A 24,408-nucleotide genomic window follows, 5' to 3' on the forward strand; every position below is an offset into this window, starting at 1 on the left:
GATTTTTTTTTAAACCGCCACTTGAGATTTGATAAGAAAATAAGTTGATAAACCAATTCCGAAGACACAATTTTTATGAATCTGAAAAAATCCTATCTGATTTTATTTTAAGCGCGACACGACGACGGGATCTCAATATTTAGTATTTGTTTCGCAAGTTTTTAGTTTTTCTATGTCGGAATTGTTTTCGCTTTTTTTTTTCATATTTTATGTGCCTCGATATAAGTAGATTTCAGAACACATTCACATTATTTTCTTGATTTCGCGATCTATTTAGACCACGGACACAGGACCACGGAAAGTGAGAAAAAAAGAAAAAGAAAATATATCCAATTCTGAGTTAAAAAGACTAAGAACTTGCGAAAAAAAACTTGATATCGAGATCCCATTATCGCGTGAAGCGTAAAAATCATATTTTCATAGAATTCAATTTTTCGTAAATTCACTAGCGGCTTGAAAAATGGACAATAAAAACTGTTGGTATTTATCTATTATTATAGAATAAAAATACAAAAAAATTTAAATAAAAAATAAATAAATAACTGCAGAAAATTTGTTGAAAAAAAAAAAACCAAAGAAATCTGTAAAGATGTCGGCACAAAAAAAAAAAAAAAAAAAAAAGAAAAACCACTTTTAGCGCTGAAATCGGGTTCCAAATTTCACATCCCGCTTAGAGCAGCTGCGCGCAGGTGAATCGCTGACTGACCTCGAGGCAAAAATCGGAAATAGCTGTTGGCTGATCCATGGGTTTCTACCCTGCCCACCTTGCGTCATTCAACCCGTTCCTCCTCCTCCTCCTCCTCCTCCTCCTCCTCCTCCTCCTCGTCCACGCGTACGCAGATATTGCATCGACGCACCAACACCCAATTGCGTGGGTTGTTTACGCACGTTACATCACATAATATCGCGCGTAATAGGTCGTCTCCTCGCTTGGACCATTGCCACAAAAAATAATATCAGACACACTGGCGACAACTAAATTTTCGCCCCCTTCGAACGTTCTTCTCCTCCTCCGCGAGGAATGAAAAGAAAATAGGCAGAAAGAGAGAGAGAGAGAGAGAGAGAGAGAGACGGAGAAAATTTTATCGTTTTGTTAAAGTTACGATAAAATAAGAACCATTTTTAGAGGATCGAAAGTAAATTTCGTAGAATTATCTTTTCGATTTATTAATACATATGGTTTATCGACACTGCTATAAATTTTCTGGCAATTGCTGAATTGTTGTTCTTTAATTTTTTATTTTTCAAGCTTAAGAAGGCCTTGACATCGATTCAACGTTGCACCAGTATTCAAATTATACAGTGCGAGTAGGTGTATCCAAAATAAAAAAAAAAAAACAACAACGGGCACACGAACTACATTTTCTGACTACAAAGTAATTCCAGAAGACTGTGCGGTAACGACTTGACTAAAAAAAAATGTTTCATCCATTTACACGAAGTGATAATAAAATCAGTCTTCGACGCATCGTCGTGGGTGAGCTTTAATGACACTTGAATATTGAAAGCTCCGCGGCGAAACGAACGTATGTCCGAAACTCGAGTTGTACAAAAAGAAAAAGAAAAAAAATGCCACGGTGATCGTGAAAAGTGTGCCACCGTTTGGAACACATACGATGCAGGATCGAACGAGCAGTTTGCGAATTACGAAGCACCGGCTTATTGGGATCTTAAGTCGAGTTGAGCGGGTCTCGGTGCGCGTATAATACATTCGCGATTACCATAACGAAGCATTAAAGCGGATATTTACGGGTTTCCAAAGCCTAGGAGGATCGAGTGAGCGAGTAAAATCGCGCATCCGGAGCGCACGAGGGTCGTTTCATTGGTAACTTTACGACGGTGTGGTGAATGCGCAACGCGGTCTGGTCTGTCTCGGATAAGCGACCGTCTAGTTTCACCCTGCCAGACGCGGGGGGTAATACGTTTGACCGCGACATAAATTCACGGTAATATTTAAATAACGATCGGCGGAGCGTTTACGGGCATTCGATCATCGGTGAAAATCATTTCGGCAAACAAACGGATCGTTGTTTCACCGGGCATTCAAACGAGATGGCAAAGTCATCCTGAAAAACCACGAGATAATTAAATGACAATGGTTGTACTCACGGATGCGAGGGATCGTTTGGGAGTTCCGCTGGAACCCTGAAGCAGAAGAAACAGACGAAAATTCATGGTAATATGGAAATAACGATTGGTGTCAATTTTAAGTACATTCGATCGATGAAAATCATTACGGAAAACAAACGGATGCTTCTGTCGGCACTAAACCGTTGAGATTAATTGATTATGGTTATACTCACGGATGTGAGGGAACGTTTCGGCGTTGTGGCAGTATTCTGTGGAAGAAAAATTATACGTAAATTTACGGTAATACGTAAACAACGATCGACGTTCATTTTACAGGCGTTCGATCGGTGAAAATAATATCAAAAAATAAACTCATGTTTCTGTGAGTACTCGACGAGATGGTGAAATCATCCATTAAATCTTGAAAATTGAATGATAATAGTTGTACTCACGGATAACGGGGTGCGTTTGGGAGTTGAGGTGGAAGTCTGAAACAGAAAGGTAAGAGTGTCGATTAGACAGTGAGCCAAATTCTCAATTTGTCGGTTTGTCGTCAGTTTAAAGTACACGAGTTAAAGGTTATCGTCGTTGTACGGATCCTGGGTTCGGAGGGTTTTGGAACCTAGAGTTAGGCTGGAATCGTGACGACAGAAAAAGATGACTAAACAAGTATTGAGGAAGTTCTACCGAAGCTTATCTACAGGGACTTTCTTTGTTACATCTGACACAATCAACAGAGAGGGTATCTACTTTTTGAAATCGCAAACCAATTCGGACAGTAGTCACTTTAAAATCACTTGAAATCATGTAAAACTGCTTGAAATCGTATGAGATCCCCTGAAATCGCGTGAAATCGCAAACCACTTTCAAAAGCAATCACTTTAAAATCATTTAAAATGATTTGAAATCAGTTGAAATCACTCGAAATCCCGTGTAATCGTGTGAAATCGCTTGAAATCTTATGAAATCGTATGAGACCCTTTAAAATCGCGTGTAATCGCCAACCACTTTAGAACGCAGTCACTTTCGAATCGCTTGAAATCACGTGAAATCAGTTGAAATCACGTGTAATCGCATGAAATCGTACGTAGCCTCCTTGAAATCGCAAACAACTTTGGAAGGCACTCACTTCAGAATCACTTGAAATCAGTTGAAATCATGTGTAATCGCGTGAAATCACTTGAAATCGTATGAAATCGTATTAGATACCTTGAAATCGCTTGAAACAAAATGAAACCGCAAACTAATTGGAAGGCAGTCACTTTAATATCGCTTGAAATACTTTGAAATCAGTTGAAATCACTCGAAATCCCGTGTAATCGAGTGAAAAAGCTTGAAATCATATGAAATCATACGAGATCTGTTGAAATTGCGTAAAATCGTTTGAAGGACCACGAAATCGCACGTGAATTCACTTGTCGTGAATCACTGACCACTTTGGAAAGTGGTCACTTTAAAATCCCAGGAGATTGTTTGAACTCGCTTGAAATCTTTGCAACCGTTTGTCATCCGATCTACGAGTGAATGTCCCCTCGAGATCACAGCTTCAGTGACACTGTTTGAAACTGTGTCCCATTTAATACATCCTCGAGTCCCGAGTTCAGAAAATTTTCTCGACCGTCTTTCAGCTCGATCATGTTATAATTTTGATCGGACGGAGTCAGCGACGCTCCGCAAGGTAAAATAAACGGTCATGACCTCTACGACCCGACATCGGTGGGCTTCGGCTTCGGACTCGCGATGCACGGTCTGTCAACACAGGGAGTTGCGGACTACCGCTGGTTTACCGCACGATGGAACTAGGTATAATGAATCCTCCATGACCGCCGGCAACGAGCGAATCAAGAGAGAGGAGCGAGAGGAGAGAGAGAGTTACAACGCTCCCTTGTTTATAGTTATTGCCCTTTAAAGCGTGTTTTCCAACCCCGCGGGACGTAAATAGCCACCGTTGGAAAATTTAACGCCACGGTTGGCTACGAAGTTTCAACTTCAACAACATGGACTCTGAACAGATGAGCGAAAGAAGATGGAGCGAAATAATTACTTACGATTGGACCAAAGTGTTTGACGGTTATTCAGCAATAACTTGTGGAGCTGAAGCGAACAGCTAATTGCGAGTGCAATAAGGTTTTACACCAGTAGTTTGACAAAAGTACTGACTTTTCATCAGAACTGTCAAAATTTTGATCATCAATGTCGACTGACTGTTTTATCTTCATTAGCGTTAGCATGTCTGGCTGCTTGTAAGTCTATGAGCTGCTAGTTTAATTTCAACATTTCAAAATCTCTTTACTTGTCCAAATGCCGGGTGAAACTCTTTCGAAAGAATGACGGAGTTACGTTAATGTTACTAAAAGGTAAAGCTTTATAGACACAACACCATCGAGCCACTAACACTGGTAAGCGGTAGAAGCTCCGACAAATCGCAGTATTCAGCCTCAGAAGTTTACTTTTCTGGATAAAAGCTGGTCTCGAGTTCAATACCGAGGCTGACAAGGGAGTAGAGACCTCCTATGATAATGGGGGTGTGATTTTGACAAGTAACGAGTCCGCCCGCGCGACGACAAAAGAAGGGTGCGCAGGTACAGAAGGAAGAAGGGAGAAGTGCCTTCAGGGATCGAAAAATATTCCTGTAAAAGAGTGTCAAATTCGTAAAATGAATCCACGGGTGGTTGGGACGAGTGATACCTACACTTGCAGAAATGCGAAATATTGGAAGCCCTCATATACTTCGAACTCGTGTTTACCCGACACCGAGAAGCGACCGTCGGCGAGATGAAAGAAACAGCTGTTTCGGTGAGGTCGACCTCGGTGACCTTTTGGGGTCCGGGTGAGCCGCTCGATTCCATCGGGACTTTTAAACTTGAGTCGGGTGAATGACTGACCGACCGACTGGCTGGGTCTAAAACACTGCGGAGGATCTATCGACCACGGCGTAAAAATTTCTCGGTTCTCGACGGAACCATTCAATCCTCGGAGAACGGAACCAGCTGTTCAATCGCCTTCTGCAGCATCTACCGGCTTACCCTCGACAGATGCGTTGCATCGTCGTGACCTTCGTTCGTCAACCTCATCCCTCCAACCTCGGCAATTGTCGAGCGGTTACTGACTAGTCAGAACGCCAACTCACCCTCGGGTCTTTGAACGCTGTTGGCAGGTGGGTTAAGTTGGGTTGAGTCAGGTTAGGGTTAGGTTCTTGGAAGCCAACCTGGACAAAACGTTTCGTTCCAGTTCCATGAAGAACCAAATTGCCCAGAGGAGATTCAGTGACACCATACTCATTTTTGTTCACTCACTTTTATCAGTGCAAACGGCTAGTCTAGAGTATCAAAAATTCCTAGTGATCATCATGGTAATGACCAAAACTCGAGCCAAGTTTGCGAATATAAATATGCATGGTTTTATTGTTAGACTGGTTGCAACAGAGTAAAGCGGCAAACCAAGTAGTTACATAGTCCATTTTTTTTTTCATCGTCACCTTTACGAATCTCTGTATCCATCGACGCGACATGTAACCTATTCAATTTACATCCCATCCGTAACAGAAATCCGACGTAGTGCAATTTTCAGACAATATTTTTCAACCCTCGATAAACTTTGTATCGTTTACAAATTGATATTCGTCTTGATTGACGGACCTTTTGTGGTCATAGCCTTCCATTATAGGTAATGAATACGACGAAAATCGCTGTGCCAAGGCGATCCGAATTACCCGACGCATCTACCTTTATAATGGATACATAAACAGAGGTCTCGCCGAGTTACCAGTAATCAGAAAAGCGCCGTTTTCCTCGATCCTCGAAAACAGTCTCAGAGGATGGTTTTGAGCAGTAAATTTGTTTACGTTGCACCGGGTGGTCCGAGGTTTAATTTCGGAGTTTATACTGCGCTGCCGCACATTACGGGTGGTCCATGCATGAGAGCCTTGCATCATTTCAGCAATGTGAGCTCGGGATTGCGCGATGGTCTAAATCGACCTTCACTATTATCGTGGTTAAGCACCATTACTGTGCAAATTCGCGCAACGAGAAGACGGTGAACTACGTCAAACGCGGTCCCTCCGACCTCAGTTATTATTCAGTTTGATCCGGAATCGGTCCAGGATGTTTAAACAGAGTGCGACATATGGCCAAGCGTTTCGTCGGCTTTCACCAGACTGGGTCGTCTTCGCCTGCCTTGTGGAAATATACAAAACGAGACGAACCGACGACGTCCTCGAAATTTTTTTTTTTTTTCTACTTCCTTTGCTCGACGGCTGTACGAGTCCCTTTTCACGACGGTCTTTCTCCTCGCTCAACTCGATCGAGCGGATAACACCGTGCCGAGTGAAATTCATCCCGTTGTGACGTACGGGAAAACAATATCCATAAAATCTCATGTTGCGTATAACAAGGAGTAAGGTAGAAACAAACGACAAACGAAACGCAAAACCCAACTCATCTCGTTCAGCGACAGACTTACGAAACAAAAACTTTTTCTCTTGTTCCTTTGTTTTGCCTACTTCATCTTACTCCTTTCGACTTCTGAAAACCCGTCCGCACCGTTTACCAGAGATTTTTTACTCATCTTCTACTGCTACTTCTCATCTCATTTTCACCCTCGTCTCACCTTCCGCCCGGAACATTCCGTACAACATCGAGTTAGGAAACACACACGCGCACACACGATTGGCAACTTTTCGAATCCCATTTTAAAGTTAAATCTGGAACAGGCTAACGCGGCGTTAGGAAAACATTGCAAATCCCTCCCAACGTATTTTGCAAACACCTCTTTCACGCTCTTTGTTTTTTCGGTCCGACAACCTCGCGGCTAATTTCGGCGACCGCAGAGGGATCAATCTTCCACGGATCGAAAGCGAGCACTATTTTCCTCGGGAAGCGGCCTGTCCGGATCGACGTATCGCTCGAATTTGCCACGCATCGATGACCGTGCATTTTCGAAATTGCCAAAAGCCTCAACGAGTTTTTCTCGCTGATTTTTCCCGCCGTGCCAAAATCGAACACAACTCGAATGTCCCTCGAGTCCGTTGACTCGGTTACTCACTTTGACTATTTTTCCGTCCCCATTAACCGACAACCCCCCGGCAATTTTCGGCTTCCAAGAACGAATAAAACCGGTGACCGAGCGTTAATTTAAGAATTTTTAACGAACCTCAACGCATCTCGTTAGTCGGCTCGGCGGGCGTATCGCCGAAAAAGAGAAGTAGAAGAGGAAGAATAGGAAGGAGGTGGCCGATGGCCAAAGAATTCGTTCGCGGGGAGACGTTTCGGCGTCATTTTGTCAATTCCGTTCAATTATAGTCACCGCTGTCCAAGCCGATAATATCGTGACTGACGATGCATACGCGTGTGCTAAAATTCCCAATTATCCCCGGCCGTTGGTAACGATCGCCGAAAATTCTCCACCGGGTTTAAAATCGCCTCCTGCGCTCAGGGTCGCCAACTTTCGGAGCGCGAAAACTCGCCTCCCCGAATCCTCTCAGCGGCGCAAGGTGACCGGGGGATTTCCGGTTGGCCCTGGTCCAGAGATTTTCATCACTGACGTCCGTCTTCACTCTTGGCCGACCGTTCGCTAACGGTCAACCTTTCGTTAGATTTTTAAAACGACCAACGGGCCTGTTTATAACACCGTCGAAAGGTCAGCCGCGACGATCGGAAAAACTTCCAAGAGTCGAAATCGACGGCGGAAACCACGCGATTATTTTTCATCCCTTTACAAGTGTTTTGTTTCCTTTTTTCGCATTCACCGATTTTCTGTCTTCCTAAAAGTGTCATCCTGAAGTTGCAGGGAAAATTGACGATAGAAAAAAAAAAAAAAAAAAAAAAACAGAAACTAAATGAAAATCTGAAACGTCGCAACGTGACTGACCGGCTAAAAATAATTCCTACACGGCACGACATGGTGCCTGCTGTCAAGTGAACAGTAGGTATAATTTAAGTTTGACAAATTTGATTATTACTTCACGGCGAGGCGAACAACAATCACCGTGCATTCGCTGAATGCCTTAAATATTCAAATATAAAACTAGAACTGCAGGGAAAGGCGTTTTCCCCCTTTTTTCTTTTCCTTTGATTTTTTGGTATTCGTTTTCGGAAATTATTAGCGCAGTCTCTGTTCACTCATTTTGTCCCCGCCATTTCCACGTCTGCGGTGTATTGAACCTGAAACGAGGTTTGGTAATGCGTGATCGAATTTTTTGCAACACGATGCATCCGTCTCATCGTTCCACACTGTAGTCGGCATATCGAGATGGTAAAAATATGTAGAAAAACAAATGACCCCATCCGTAGAAGAATCGAAAAATAGTACATTATGTAACAAGGGACTGATCGACTTTTATTCCTGTGTTACACATGGGACTTTGTTTCCGATTGAACTCTGGCAACGTTATTGACTTGAAAGTATTTTCCGTGTACGTGTAAGTGTGATATATCGGTCTAAAAACGGTAATATCATTGATAGTTGATAATAAAACATAGAGATGTAGTTCAAAATGGAGAAAAAAAACGAGAGATAACCGAAACATTAATTTGCGGGTAATATGATCATATTTCCCGCAAACGTGGGAGAAAATTGCTCCTTTTTTCCCACAAATGAGGGGAAAAAAAGTAAAGAGGGAATAATATCCCAACTTCGTCCCGCGTTTCAAGTCAAAAGAGTGAACTTTATGGTTGAGTCGGGAATAAAATATTACCTACATTATCTAACGTTTTATCCCTGTGTTAGATATAGGACTTTATTTCCGTATCAACTTTGGCTACAATATTTATTTGAAAATTGGGATTTTTAAATTGGCCTCATATTTCCCGCAAATACGTTTTAGGGAAAAATATGTCACTTTCGTCCCTCTTTTCAGGTCAAAAGAGTGAACGTTATGGTTGAGTCTGGGGAAAAAAAAAAAAAAAAAAAACAAATAACAATATCTGTGCTAAATACATTTCAGCAGAGTTTTATCTGCACCCTCCAACTCTTCTGTATACAATAGGCGAAAAATACTGCACGGCGAGAAATGTGATTTTTGTCAAATCAGAAATAAAAAAAAAGAAAGAAAAACGCTTAAATCAGAACCGGTTCGCCAATAATTAGCAACTTGTTACTCACTGATTGTGAGGCAATCGCACCCGGCTTTCTGCCTAATGTTTTCCAAAGTCCCAAGGTACACGACACGTGCAAAACAACCGCCACAGCTCGAGTAAATTGAGTAGGTACTTGAGGCGTCGAATGCTCGCGTAGAGAGACTCGAAAATACGATTTAGGCAAGGCTGTACTTTATACGGGCGTGTTATATCGTGCGCATGTATGAATATATACATAAAGCACACACCTATACCGGCAAGACGGAATCTAACCTACAATCATGAAACTTGTCGACACTCCGTTTATCGCACACCCGTTATTTACTACTGCACGTTTGGCGCGCGGCGGGCAAGCACATCGGAAATACCGCGTCGATAAAACCGAATTATTTAAACGGACCCCCCCCCCCCCCCCCCCCCCCCCCTCTTACGCTATCTCTAATCCGCCCCTATCGCATAATATATACGAATAATTTATTCCAATCGACGAAATAGCGAGATTGCGTGATTTCACGGAATTCGTCGTTTTTTTTTCTGTTCTCTTTTTTTTTTCACACGGACGCGGCTGGGGTCGAAGCTTTCGGTTAAATCGCGAAAAATAATCGGACGAGTTTTGAAAAATGAAGAAATTTATTTCGAAAAAAACAAAAACAAAAAAAAAAAAAAAAAAGAAAAAAAAAGTCGTTTTCGTACGTAAAAGCGTACGTATATGCGTACAATTGTACGATAGGATATTGCAAAAAGTTGTTTTAATCCGGACGTTGGTTTTTTTTTTTTTTTTTGTTTTTTTTTTCCGCTCCATCCGTCAGACTCCGATTCCAGCCGGGAAACCCCGTATTTCATCAATTTCCATTATACTTCGCGTCAATAAACTGTCACGTGAAAATCACGCGTTCATCCGAACCATCACCGATGCCGCCGTTGTTAGGTGTTCAATAATGCCGACTCTTACCTGATTTCGAAAAACATGCTCACGGTCGAGTACGCGAATGACACTGTTCGTATGTACAAATATCTGATGGAGAATAGAGCAAGAGAGAGGGAAAAAATTTATCGATGATTTAACGACGACGCGATTATTAAAAAAATAGTCCGTTTTATTGTATTGTTTCTCTGGAAAACTTCGCGTACTACCAATTTGAAATTATTTTTGAAAGTAAAACTAACCTTATTGCGTGTCGCATCGGTTATTTCACTACCGTTTTTGTGGTTGAAAAAATGAAGCAAATGTCGCGAAATGATTGTGATTCGATAAAACCTACATCCTACTTGTCAACATTTTTGCTACCCACGATCATAAAAGAATATGAAAAACTCACTTCTAACGGTGTAAGGTTTTCAATTGCAGATACGTGTAAATATGACGGGGTTAAAGTTTGCAACGATTCATTTAGCAGGGAAAAAAATGATCAAATGTGATCAAATAGTAACAAAGAAGAACATACTGATATTTTGGAATATTTTCTCTCATATTCAAGCAACCTTCGCGGTAGTTATTAAATTTCAAAATAGTGAAATTTGTTTTGGTGTTTCGTTACGTTGACGCAACCATCTTCAGCACCATCAAAGACGAGGGCTGGCTGATCTTAAAATTCTATCTCGAGCGAGCAGTCGTACAAGGTAACAAGACGTCGGACGGTAAATATTCCCTTACATACAACTTTGTGAATAAATTGTATGGGGATAAACCGCGCTCTGTCCATCGCGATGTCAGTTCGAAGGGCTGAGCGGTCGTGACCAAGGGGCAACAAGCATCAACATCAACATCGGAGATGCGGGCGATATCTTGTAATTACACGGTCTTTGATAGCGTAAAACGCCTTCGGGGTGATCTCGGCGTACCTGCGGGGAAAATGCTTTCTCGAAACGCGACGTCTCCGTAATTGCTATAAATTACACGCAAACGCGTTTCGTCTTTCATGTCCATCCGCATCCGCCTTTCATGTCCATCCGCATTCGCCTTGCCGTCCGTTCCTCGGATCCGCAACTTTGTTGAGCAATGTTCAATTACACGCGTCGTTCCGAGACTTGAAACGGAACGGAACGAAGGACTGTGTAAGGCTACCTGCCACGAATGCGTGTCTTCGTGATCTTTTATGTACCTACCGATCTACTCCGCATCGCGAGGTAGAGAATTTAAATTCACGACGATCAACATCAACGGGTAGAAACGTCTTCGTCCCTCGTTTCGTTTTAGTTTTCATTATTATCTCTACCTGCTGTTCTTCGTTTCTTTACTTTGCTTAATTTTTTACTGGTTTTATTTGATTTTAACTCTTGACCATGATTATACGATCTTGCACTGAAGAAACAATGTTTCTTGAACCGCATATAAACTCGTTTACATTTAACAAAATAACTTTGATAGTTTCGAAGAAACTTCAGCTTGTTACTGTAGCGAAGTACAATGTGACTAGATAATTTCATCGAATTGAAGAGAGTGTAAACGAAATTTATTCGATTAAAATTCGATCTTAAATTAAAAATTAGTTATTCAAGTATCGAAGAAGACAAGAAAAACCATATCGTAATTTCAGAAGGATAAGAATACTCGCTGTTCATTTATTACTTGTTCATTTATTGTCTTTTCAGTTTCGTTCCGTTTCTCTTCACTCGCCGATCTCTACGTGCCAAAGAAACAAACAAACAAACAGAGAAACGTTTCAAATTTTGCTTATAATATTTATACGCGTATTGCCCTGCGTTCGTACATGTCGACGACCGCTTGCAGATACGTGCAAATGTGTTATACATGTACCGCACGTTACGTGCGAGAAGGGGGGAACCGCTTGAATATCGCATCGATCAACCGAAATTTACGAAAACGATGCGCGGAGGCAATTTACATATCCTCGCATGTAATTACGCTCACCTGTGCACGATGTGCATAATCAGGCATCGATAATCGGTGAGATACGACCGTAAGATATATGCGGACGATGTTGTAGAGGGTGTTCGGTTTTGAACCTCGCCAAAGTTCGATCCCTGTTTTTGTTTTCTTAGAGTCTTTAACTCGACTCAACGTATCGTCTATTACGAAAATTCATGCCTACTTTGTACTTCGGGACAATCTCTCGAAAGTTGAGATTCAACCGCGCATGCGTCAAGTAATTCAATCTCATTGGCCGGCGAAATCTTCTCGCAGCGGTATTTTTGTCCGCGACGCAGGCGTGCCAACCTACGCAAAATGTCTACGTTTGAATTTTCAAAGAGCGTAAGCGTTGAATTCCGAGCGTTCTTTGAAGAATCGACTTTCCGACCCGACAACAAACGCTTCCGAAACCTTTCCGAGTCGCTGCCTCGATTATTCGAGATTCTAACCTCGAAAATTCGTATCAACTACATCGCCGGCAGAAAGAGTTTGACAGCTGAAACTCGGGATATGGCCAGCCTGCACGAAGAGCCGATAAAACTCGCGCATGCGCGGTTGATTTTCAAGTTTCCAGAGATGGTCCCGGTACAGATAATAAACGGAATACCAGATGATCATGATAACAATAATTGTTGCCCACGAGAACTTCTTCGAAAACTAAAATACAAGGTTACTATTGTAGGTGAACTGGCATACATCATCATCTATAACCTACAGGCACATTGAAAGTTGGACGAATGACAAATGTCTTGTATATATGGTATATACGGCGAACGAGAGACTCGTATATTATCCAACTATACAGCGGATCCCGCCAATAATCCATCTGCATTACCATAATCCGCCCACGGATTATCAAGTTTCAAAGTTCTACAGTGAATTCAAAGTCGCGAGCTAGCGTGCATAATCCATCTAGCCATGGCAAGTCAGGCGGGCGAATATGTATACAGTTGCAGCGATGCCGAGACCGTCGGGAATCGATTGGAAAACAAGCAGGGAAAATTGACTCTCCCAGAAATTCTCGCTACTCACGGTTTTTCCAAGAAGATAGAGAATTTTTTTCACAATTTCGCGCGACATCTGGCTGGGTCGAAGTTAACTTTTCCAGATCAGACTGGCGACACTCTGACCCCAACACCTTTTTCTTCTAAAACAGCGATTCTTGAAAAATTTCTCAATTTCCAGATATTTTTTTTTTTTCATATTTCTGACGTATATTTGTACTTTCAAATTATCGTCCTCGGATATTTAAAATGGTAACTCATGAAAAATGGAACAGGGTCATTTTGACCCAGAGTGTTCTCCGTGATCGAAAACAAACCAATTGATCAAGTTTCACCAAAAGCGGTTAATTCGTTTCCGAATCACTGTCCGAGAAATAAGGATATTTTTTAAAAATAACTTAGGAACGGATCAGCCGATTGCACTCAAAACCTAATTAGCTACGGGTTAAGGACAGAATCGCTTGAGATCAGAATCATAATGGTCCGTCGATTCGTTCACGAGATATCGACGGATAAAAAATTGATCACACACCCAAAGGTTCATCCTTCGAAGATGATGATGAGAGATGATTCGCTGCACCTCAAAACCTCAAGATCTAGTGATTAAACTCGACGTTTCAGTTTCAAGATGACTAGAGTAATTTACGATCTTGTAAAACGAGCAAAAACATGTCATTAATAACAATCTCCGAGGAAAATAGTTGAATTTTCGTCAGCCTGCGGCCAAATTCCAATTATCCAAAAATCCAAATCGTGGCCGAAAGGTTGACACAAAAATTGATGTATTCTCTGTAACCTACATTTCCAAGATTCCATCGTACGTAAATTATGACGAATCCCTACGAATTCCAACCACCTCAGACTCTGAACAAGCGCCTATACTGCATAGCTTCCTAAATCAACTAAAGAATTACATCCAGGGTAAGGATGATTTTACGATCTAAACATGATAGATCTTTTTTCCCTCTTGAATAAGGAAGAAGTCGCGGAGTTACCGATGTGCAACGACTCTCCAAAGGAGGAAATTTTTCACCTCGGGAGTCGAGTTTGCGTCACCGCTAGTGTGGTGGAGTAAACTCCCGGGTAGATTGGTGAATTGATCGTAGTTTGGTGGTGGATGGCTTCGTCTCCTACGCAGAGCAGCCAGCGTCAACGGGGTAAGCGAAGAAGCCGGAGAGAGGCGACGCCACGCTCCGGCGTTGCTGGTTGCAAAAAGCGGTCGTGTTTAGACGCCAAGGCGTCTGGCTGGTTGGTTGGTTGGTTGGCTGGTCGGTGAAGCGGAGCAAGCGCGATTCCGTTCTTACGTCAGCGCCATTCTTACATCGAGCTGCTACTACTACTACTACCACTCTTCTTCTTCTTCTCTGATGTAAGGAATCGTGGACCGCTGCCATAACTCAGATGAAAAACAATATAGAGAGTAGGGAAGCGCTTCGAACGGGAAATAATAACCGGCGAGGAGAAGATCTATCGTCGACGATCAAACTTGTTGGCCTAGGTACAAGACTGCACCAGTCGGGAGAACGATCGTCTTTGTAATAAGCTGCGTCGAATTTTATACAAACTGTAAAAAGTTGGGATTGGACGCTACGTAGAAACGAGGCTGGACTTGACCGTAAAACTTTTTGTCACCGCGTTGACTGGGTTATTTTGTGTTGATACTTTTTGTACAGAGATGATCAGGAAGTGGGTCACCTTTTGAGGATCCTTTGTCCTTACAGTGGTCGTTTCGCGGAGCGTGCGACAGCGAAAAAATGTGTTATTCAAGGATGTATGTATGTATTGAGGGTACAGACCGGTCAGGAAATAGTATAGAAATGGGAGAATCAGGCAATCTTGTAGGTTCGGAATCAACAATCGAATCGAGTTGTCTGGTTTTATCAGAAAACTATCCCATTGGTACGGAAAAGAATTAAAACCACGATTTGTGATTGGAACAGTCAAGAAACTAATGCACCAACAAAAGGCGGATTTCATTATCGAGTAATTTTTGTTTGTACCAAATTTGAAGTGTTTGTTAAATTTCAATACTTCTAAAGTAGCTAATTTTGTCCGTAAGTGAATCTTACACAAATCACTCAAAGTTGACCTTCAATGTCATAAATAGGTTTCGAACTGAAGCCACAAGTTTATAATATTTAACCTGTACTGATTTTATATCATTTGTTTTTTCAGTCAATTGAAGAGTCCGGGACAACTTCAAGTTCAGGTAACTCGTAGATAATTCATACCCAAAGAAAATGAGCTATGATTTATATTGGAACTGGAAATGCAGTTCAATTTTTTCATTGACCAAAAAAGGCAGTGATACTATGAATAGTACTTTTCCGTTCAATTCCGTTGCTTCTTCTTTTTTCTTTTCTGTCTTTTGTACCTCCGTATTGAAGGAAAATTATTTTGACCTGATTTAGCTTGCCTAATCTTGGCTTGCATTTGTGCTGTTTTTGTTTCGTTATTCTTTGAACACCGTCTTGGCTGGACTGTACAATCGAAACATCCTCAATTCAATTCCAAGGCACGGATGTCTGGCTCCTCGTAGATGCGTCTGTACGTGAAACATCGCCGATACTGAGGGACGGCAGATCATGACAAATGGTCGGTAGTTTTATCCGGAGTTATTTCCTTCGGAAATGAAGTTCTTCTTCCAGAGAACAATCACGACGGTATTATACCGAGCCAGTATATCGTACAGATACCTACCGCATTCTCTCACTCGTCTCAAAGTTAACAACCTCTTAATATCCGGTGCCCCCGCCGATGGGCGCCCCTAAAGTCCCGTGAAATCTCTCTACAAGTCTTCCAAATCCAATGTGAAGACTTTTTCCAATCGATTAACCCTTGGCCTGACACCGTTTCCGCAAAACTCCATTTGCCGACTGCCCGAAGATGTGAAATTGAATGTGCTCTAGTTTATGATTTAAATCGCGGAAGTGACGAGCCCTCGCGGACTAATCGGCGGTGTGTAATCGGGAAAGGAACCATGAAAGAAGAAAAAGAAGGACTTTGAGAGTAACGGTGACTCGCGTCTCTCCTCGACCATAAACACGATTCTAGCGAACGTGACCCAGAGTGAAATATCGCAGAGTCATAGAATTGCGAGGGTAAGTTACAAGCCAGCCGATGGTAGAAAGGGAGACGTCGCTTCGTTCAACGGCAGCCGCGATGATCAAGTCCGCGTCACGTAGTCGAGAGGGAAAAACCAGAGTGTAATAACAGACGGGGGACTAGAAGGTCCCCCCGATGGACGGGATGAAAACGGGAATTGGGTCCTGAACGCTGTCGTGCCTTAAACCGAATTGAGACAATTTGCATGGCCTGGTTAAATTAACTCGACAATTCGCCTCTCGCCTTGCGGGTATTCAAGGAGGTACATCACGAGGGCCCTCCAATACATGGAACGACGTACGAACTCGTTCTCAGAATTTACAACCGACGTCGTCGCACGTCGTCCAGAGTCAAGTGGTAATTATACAATTATGTAACTCGATGTCCATTAGCCGGTTTATCGCACGACTAGACCACGGTCGTTGCTTGCCATTTACAAACCATCGCATCGATGATTCCTTTGCGCCGAAAAGTTGCGCAAGTTATTCCAAATGGACAACGACACCCCGAGGAGTGAAAACTTTTTCCACCATCTGCCCATTAGTGTGATGAATTCTTCGAACAGGAAGCGGACTCGGCAACTTGTCCCATGGTGGATATTTGCACGAGCTGAACGTACAATGTTCAAAAATCCAAAGCCAAGGTGCCGCGGGCGTTTCGTCGACGTCGAACGAAACTCTGGAGACGAGTAATTATTGAACCGAGAATAGGCTCGTGTGTATGGTTGAGCAACGCGCTAGAATTCCCTCCTTCCTCGCCCTTTTCTCGCCTCTGGAGTAAGTACATAAACTCATTTACGGAGCTCATCGCGAAACTGTTTTCAGAGTAAATTGAGCCGCACCTTCAAAGGGCCGTCATGAGAAACTTCATCATCGCCGATGTGTCTGCGGTTTCAGGAAACGAAAGGTAACGGTCCGTCCTGTTCAGCTACGTTCTTATTTCGGAAGGCTCAAGAATCGACAGAGCTTTCCATCCCTCTGCCACGTGCCGTTCGTACCCCAAAAATGAATCCACCATCGCGCAATCTGCGGCACGACCACAGCCCCCAATGATTATCGTCATTCTCGTTATCCAACGCGTGCTCCGCATTGCGCTAATAGCCCATTACGGGTGAATGCAGCGAAATCGATTCGGCCAATTGTCTGTGTGCAATTATGCAATGATTAATCGAAAAGTTGAATGTAATCAGTAATCTTCGGAGATCTCGTCAATTATCGTCACTCGTCACACCGATCCACCGCTGTAGCCTGTAAGAAAGAACGTCGACTCGCGTACCTATTGGATCCCTGGTATCTGACATCGTACCGATAACTCTCACTGCGGAGAAAGAAGGGAACGTGTTTCGTGAAACACGATATGCCTTGCGGACGACTGCCTCGTGGTAAAGATAAGAGGAACGAGCCGGAGATTCCCTCGGGATTCGAGGGGTGTGTTATAATTTGCGAATTAATTATTTTTCAACTTTATCAGAGACGGTGGCAGCACGTGCCCGAGGGGTAATTAAAGGTCTAAACTTTTGAAGGGTGAGTGAATGAGCGGTCGCAACTCAGAGTCGGTTGATTGATCTCGCCTTAATTAGACGTGCCCGGTTATAACCTTAATTTTAGGTGATTTTAATTTCTTTACAAACATTATGCGATAGTAACGCATTCCTTTTTCTCTCTCTCTCTACCTTTCATTCGTTATACACGATTTCCGTTAATTATTGGGCAAAGGTTGTTCGCCTCGTCGGTTATTTAATTATAAATAGACGCGACGCGTTCGCTCAATGATACGTCTCCTATTATTATTTGAGAAAATAAACTCGCGGTGGATAGAGTTATACTTTTTACATTATACGGCTGCTGTTACAAATCTCCGCATCATTTTTCTCTTCCGCGACGTGAAATGCTTAAAAATATACCATCCCGCGAAGCCGCCTGTGTCGTACCTAATTATTTTTAATTTTTCACTTCTTTTTACGTCTAATTTTTACTTTTATTTCGTTTTATTTTTTATTTTTTTTTTTTTTTTTATATATATATATATATATATTTTTTTTTTTTTTTCCTAGGTAAAATTAGATCGCAATTATTACACAACGTTTCGCCCGACAGATTTTACGTACAAGCTTGAAGACTTTTTTCAGCCGTACAGCATGACATTTTGTAAATTAAGTTTTTTCAGTAATTCGTTCAAATATTCGACATTGGAACGTTTAATTTCAGGTGATCTTCCTTTTCAATTCAACGTTCGAATTTCGTGATCCATAATAAGCGAGTTGAAGAACAATTCGAATTTCGACAAAAATAAAAAATTTGCAATATTCAGGTGGGAATTATCTCGTAAAAATCTGGATCTGATTATTTTCCAGCCATGCGGGGCTTAAAAAAGTACATCAGCGTGTTTTTACCTACCGCGAGAACGAGGCAGGTACAAGCGAATGAATAATTCGGTAGAAATATTCTACGAACCCTCGTCACGCGGGACGATCGCAAACAATGAAGTGAACACACTGCAATTTGCTGACGGAGGCAAGACGTCGGCAACAAATGTTATGCATCGCGAAAATATATCGCTTGCACCGCTGCTGACGTCACGCTCCGAAAGTCGATGAAAGGAGACGAGAAGATAAAGAGAAACGGGAATGAATGACAAATTGTAAAAGAACAAGTACAAGAATGATTAAAAAAAAGAAAAAAAGAAAAAAATCGTCATTACACGCAACTGCAAAAGTTAAAATTATTTACAAATTCATTGCTCGTAGTATTTTCCATTCGACATCGATCAATGATTGTTCAAATAGATTCGAAGAGTTTTAAAAGTTACGAAATATGATTGCGAATTTTTATTACTTTTACATTTCAATTTAAGGGCAAGAAATTGGTGGTAACAAAAAAAGAAGTAAGAATGCTCGTTACGCAATTTCGGCGTTATTTAATTTCTTTAATTACGACAAAAATTTATCATTCTCTTTTCTTCGCTGATTTGGCAAAAAAAAAATCTGTTTCGCAGATAGTCTTTTTCGCGTTCACCACACCGCGCAAAGCGGGTTAAAAATCCTTTATTATTCGACGACGATCACGGGCGGCGAATATCGGCCGTTCCAGTAGAAAACGTGACTGCACGTCCCTGCTGAGATTCGTAATCGATTTTGGCACGGGACGATGATCCGAATCAGGGGTCGAGAGAGGCGGTTCACCTGTTAGGCTTTGGTGTTTTGGGTCCCCGCAGGCCGCGGTCAGCGTTCCGGAACCGGATTTCTTTGACCGGGATGAACGGCGGGAATTGGCGTAATTTGCCAGTTCGGTTCTGCCCGAGATAAAACGAAAAGAGACAGAGAGAGAGAGAGAAAAAAAAGGCGAGAGAACGAAGCGGATCCGAGAAGCGTGCCAAGCGAGTTTTGCAGACGCGTCAGCTGCAGGACGAAGCAAATTCTTGTATCGATAATTCTTCGTAGCTTTGCTTTTTCCACTGTGTACCGAGGTAGGAAACGATTTCTCTGTTCAAATAAGAAAATAAAAAATAAATAAATAAAACAACACCCTCGATTTTAACGTGGCTCAGAGTGACCCCCCCCCCCGCAAAATTAGTCAAAAGTCAGGTACAAATTGGATCGCATCAAATAGCCTGCGGGAAAAATTACGCGCGCGTTTCTTCCCGGATTTCTTATTACGTTCAGCTTTTTTTTTTCGGCTGCATTATTACTCTTCGTTTTTTTTTTTTTTTTTTTATTTTTTTCTCTTCTTCTTCTTCTTTCTCTTTTAACCCGAGTCATCCGCGACGCTGTCCTCCTTTTTTCTTGGCGCCGGATCGCTGCAGGTGGGCGCATCCAGTCGTTTGGCAAGGTGAGATATTGCTTTCATAGGTGAGTAAATACCGAGTGAGACGCTCCTTCGTCTCAAATAGATATTTATGATTATTCCGCCGAGGCGTATCGGACAGAAATAATGCGCAAATTATACACATGTACTTGTCGTGTTCGAAAAATAATCCTTGTGATGAATAGACAAGCCGGGTTATGAAGAAATAATATCATGAACAAACTGGCGCGCCGGCGTGATCGACGAAAATGAGAAGGCAAAAAATTGGAATTAAACAAAACGAACAAGTCAGCCAAGATCCGACTATACAGATTTTTTCCCCACACTGCGAACGATGTATTCATTTGTGCGCGTTCTGTTGAAAATTATAATTACACAATTAGCATCGTTTCTAATGTTACAAGAAATATCAAAACTCGCATTATCATCCAGAGAAGAATGTGAAGAAAGGAGGCTAATCGAATTACCGTTCGAGAACACGTGCGGCGATAAATCTTTGGTTAGAAAAAAAAAAAAAAAAAATCGACGAACTGTCAACTCGGGAAATATCAAGCATAAGAATTAGTGTTTTACAACCGAAAAGATCGTTTAGAGAAAGAGAAACAAGCCGAAGACGTTCGTTCATCCCAAGGTATAATGACCGAACAATAAAATCATACATCAAGTACCTGTCAACGGGTGTTTATAGACTCGGGTTTAAGTTTGACGGATAGTCGACGGGAAACGCGAGTTCCGCACACCGAGTTTATTTTCCCTTATTTTTTCACGCGTGAATTTTTTTATTTTTATTTTTTTTTTCCTAATTACACTCCTTTTTATTCTCTCTTTTGAAACGTATGGTTTACCTTACAATTTATATACCCACACCAACGTTCAGCCTGCAGCGGAAAGTTCTTGAAGAACGTTGTGCGAGAATACGCGATTGGAGATAACCGTTCGAGCTTATATTCAAATTGAATACCAGCGCCGACTTTATTTGCACCCGTGGGCGTGTCGAGAATCGAGAGAGAGAGAGAGAGAGAGAGAGAGAGAGAGAGAGAGAGAGAGAGAGAGAGAGAGAGAGAGAGAGAGAGAGAGAGAGAGAGAGAGAAGACAAGGGCACCTGACTTGAGTAAATTGGTTTATGTGGGTACTTTGGATCGCGTATTGCGATTACAGACATTCGTCTGACATTTGGAAATAGATCGAACGACCGTTTCGCGTGACTCATATTAGACCGTGCAGCAAACGGTAGCGTCTAGGCGTATAGTTGGATATTTTTAAAATTGGACTCACGCATTACGGCACAAAGAATATTAAGGCTTCCACGTATCGTGGATATAGATTGAAACAGTTGATTCAACGCGCGTGATAATGAGTGAATTTTTCCGTCAGCGATAAAACGAATCCAAACTCCACTCCAATTACGCTTCAACGTGGGTATGTATCGTTGGGTGTCCAACTTGCGGACAGGTCAGTATCGGAGACGTCGATGACGGTGCGGATTTTACGACCAAATAGTACTTCGTCAGCCGCGATATTGAACCAGTGATGACCCGTTATGTTAAGCCGGGCTAGGCTTGGTGTCTAGACGTCGTTGCAGACTGCGCCAGTTTGTTCAAACAAACAAACACAACTATAAAAACTCTCTTCGCACGACGAAAATTGCCAGTCTATGTGCAAGGCAAGGAAAAAAAAAAAAGAAACAAATCCGTGACCGGATACTCAAAGCGAAAGCATTACCATTTTCTGCGAAGCGAGTATTTTCGCTAGGCGAAACAGCTCGAAGCATTCCAAACAATCAACGAGCAACATCCAAGGTCAACGGAACATGGAAAATCCGCGAGGATCGATTCGGGGAATGGATGAAAACGAAAGAATTTCAAGTTTTTATCACGATCCTCAAATGAACCAATCGCCACTTTCACGATCAGAGGCATCGACCAATAAGTATGACACTTGGCTTCGAGTTAGTAATAATGACTTTAAAGAGTCCAGGTCACAAGTTCATGCCCCGATGTATATACCAGATGATATTAAAGAAGAGCCAAAAAGAGAACGCGATGTACGCGTTATTTCTGATCTTCTCAAAAGGCCGATGTCCCGAAGGTCCACGCCTTCGTTCGAACCACGTCAAGGATACAGGTAAATTCGAGTGAGAAGAAAAAGAAACCATTGATGCCGAGTGGATGAACTCGAAAAAAGAAAGAACCAAAGCGTATCTGCTAGTCCGCCATTTTTCTCCTTCGCACAATGCGACGGAATGGTCGGTCGACGCCGAACAATTCGTCTGACCAAATGACCGTCACGGGATAATGATTAGAATAGGTACACTAGTTGAAAGCAATTTCACTCCACCCCCGTCGAGTGTTCCGAACGTTTCGCCGTCCGTCTTGGCCGTTCTCCAGAAGCGAACGGGCCACGACTCGAGGGCCATGTGGTGGAAGGAAAGGAGCATGCGTGCGAGGGGATCTGGTACATCGGTGGCTTACCGGTACCCAGAGGAGGAGGCGCAACGGGTCGAGGGGTCCGCAATCGCATGACACACATACAGGAGAGCGGGCTCTCCACGCTACTGCGGAGAGAGAGAGAGAAAGAGAGAGAGAGAGAGAGAGAGAGAGAGAGAGAGAGAGAGAGAGAGAGAGAGAGGGGGGAGAGGAGGTGCGTACGGAGAGTGCGGTACGGCGGGGTGGCGGGTCGTTGACACGATACACATCCACATGGATCAACACGAGTCCAACGGCCAAGAGAGAACGCTTAGCGTGCAGTCGCCGGTGCGTTTCTGCGCTCGCCGTTAGGATAGATGGATGGATGGATGGATGGATGGATGGATGGACGCGTTTAGTATCATAACTGTACAGAGATACGCCTACATGGCAAAGGATAATAGACTTTGTCCATGTTTGTAACGCGCACTCCACACGCAGAGAGCACTGCTTTGGTGGTTGGGTACAACAATTGCGCCGACTTGGTTGATGTGCGCGGTGTTATACCTAGGCTGTCCGTCACGAGGAGGACTTTGCCTCTCAAAGTTCCTCCCGGACGACTAGATTGATATACCAGCAGCGCGTTGCAGGGGAACCACCCGTTGTGACCCCAAACTGTAACACTGGCGTATAATTCTTAGATTGTTTGACCTCCGAGGCTCGAATTGTGAACTGAAAACGACCACTTGTCACGACACGATGAGATGGGTATACCAGCACGTCAAAATCGGGTCTTATTATACCAGAGGTGAATGAGTTCACGGGGTGCCAACCGACCCACCGACCTCTTCAATTCCCTTTCCAAGGCTTCTCTATCGGAAACCATAAGTGGGGACGAAAAATCATGCTCCACGAAGCCAAACAACGTTACATGCCAATCTTGTATTTCCGTTTATCGAAGTACATCAGGTTGTGAAATGATTGAATAAGTATAACTGTCATCACATCTAATGTCATCTAATCACCATGCTCGCTGTATTCTTTATCTTCCAAATAATGCCGGACCGAACTAGATGGAAAAGTTTGAGTGGCAGCTCTCTTGATTAAAGTACACCGGTGAAAGTAATTTCAATCAAGAATAGAAAGAAAAATTTCAAAACAACTGAAGAGTTTTTCAGGTAATGCTGGTGCAGTTTTAGGATGACGATAAAAATACGCTTCGTGAGTCACGACGAGTAATTGGAGTGATATTGTTTGTTCCGCCAAGGTGGGTGTATGCTGCAGGTACGCGGAATAAAAGGGAGGCAATTCAGTTTTTAGAGTTGAATAAGCCGTCGTCGGTGCGATGCGAGGATCGGGTACCGACGACAACGACAAACGACAACGACCGTCGAGGAAATCCGAGCCCAAAGAATAAAAGAACTTGTACGTAATAGCCGATGCCATTAAATCAATCAATAATACGACCGTTTCATAATGAAACCGCAGCACCAACGCGGCTGCTGCAACAGCAGGATGGAGAATTTGCAGATCGGAGCTTTGCACGTTATACGTACATACATGCTGTACGGGTACACACATTCATACACGTATGTACAATATACATTCTATGACAGTTGCAGACTGCAGGACTAATGAAAAGAGACTCGAGTTTTAACGCGTTCCAACAAAAGAACACGTATAATACGTAAATACACACACACACACAAATCAATACAAATATTGCGTGCAGTGTGAAAAGAAACGTCGAGTGAGAGAAAAATAATAAAAGTTAAAAGCACGAACGGCAAGAAACGAAAATTACGAACGTTATACGAGGTGAATAATTACCGTCATACGTTGTTGTCCAATTTTGTATACTCGCCAAATTGAAGTGTGTCAATTTCAACTTCGTGAGCCTTTTTCGTTTCGGATGTTGATTACTGTGTATGATGAAATCGTACGCACGAAAAACGGTGAGTACCGTTCGATAAAATGATGATAACATCGTTTTGCGCCGTGGTCGTTCATACAGACAGTCAGGGTTCATTATTAATCGTAACTACACGGTATTAGATAGATAAAAGGGAATTT

At 42.6% G+C, this 24,408-nt stretch overlaps 1 protein-coding gene across 8 annotated transcripts in view; it reads right to left on the minus strand.

Moving 5' to 3' along the window:
- Nucleotides 1-24,408, minus strand: part of LOC107221568 (growth factor receptor-bound protein 14) — a 300,280-nt gene that overhangs the window by 130,997 nt on the left and 144,875 nt on the right. For all 8 annotated transcript variants that reach the window (XM_046737232.1, XM_046737233.1, XM_046737231.1 and 5 more), the window contains 3 exons: nt 2,523-2,558; nt 2,304-2,339; nt 2,110-2,145 (listed from right to left, as the gene is read on the minus strand). In XM_046737232.1, the coding sequence (XP_046593188.1) occupies nt 2,110-2,145; nt 2,304-2,339; nt 2,523-2,558 (108 nt within the window). The remainder of the gene's footprint in view (nt 1-2,109; nt 2,146-2,303; nt 2,340-2,522; nt 2,559-24,408) is intronic.

The sequence above is a fragment of the Neodiprion lecontei genome, chromosome 4 (genome assembly GCF_021901455.1).
Source record: "Neodiprion lecontei isolate iyNeoLeco1 chromosome 4, iyNeoLeco1.1, whole genome shotgun sequence".
Lineage (NCBI taxonomy): Eukaryota > Metazoa > Arthropoda > Insecta > Hymenoptera > Diprionidae > Neodiprion > Neodiprion lecontei.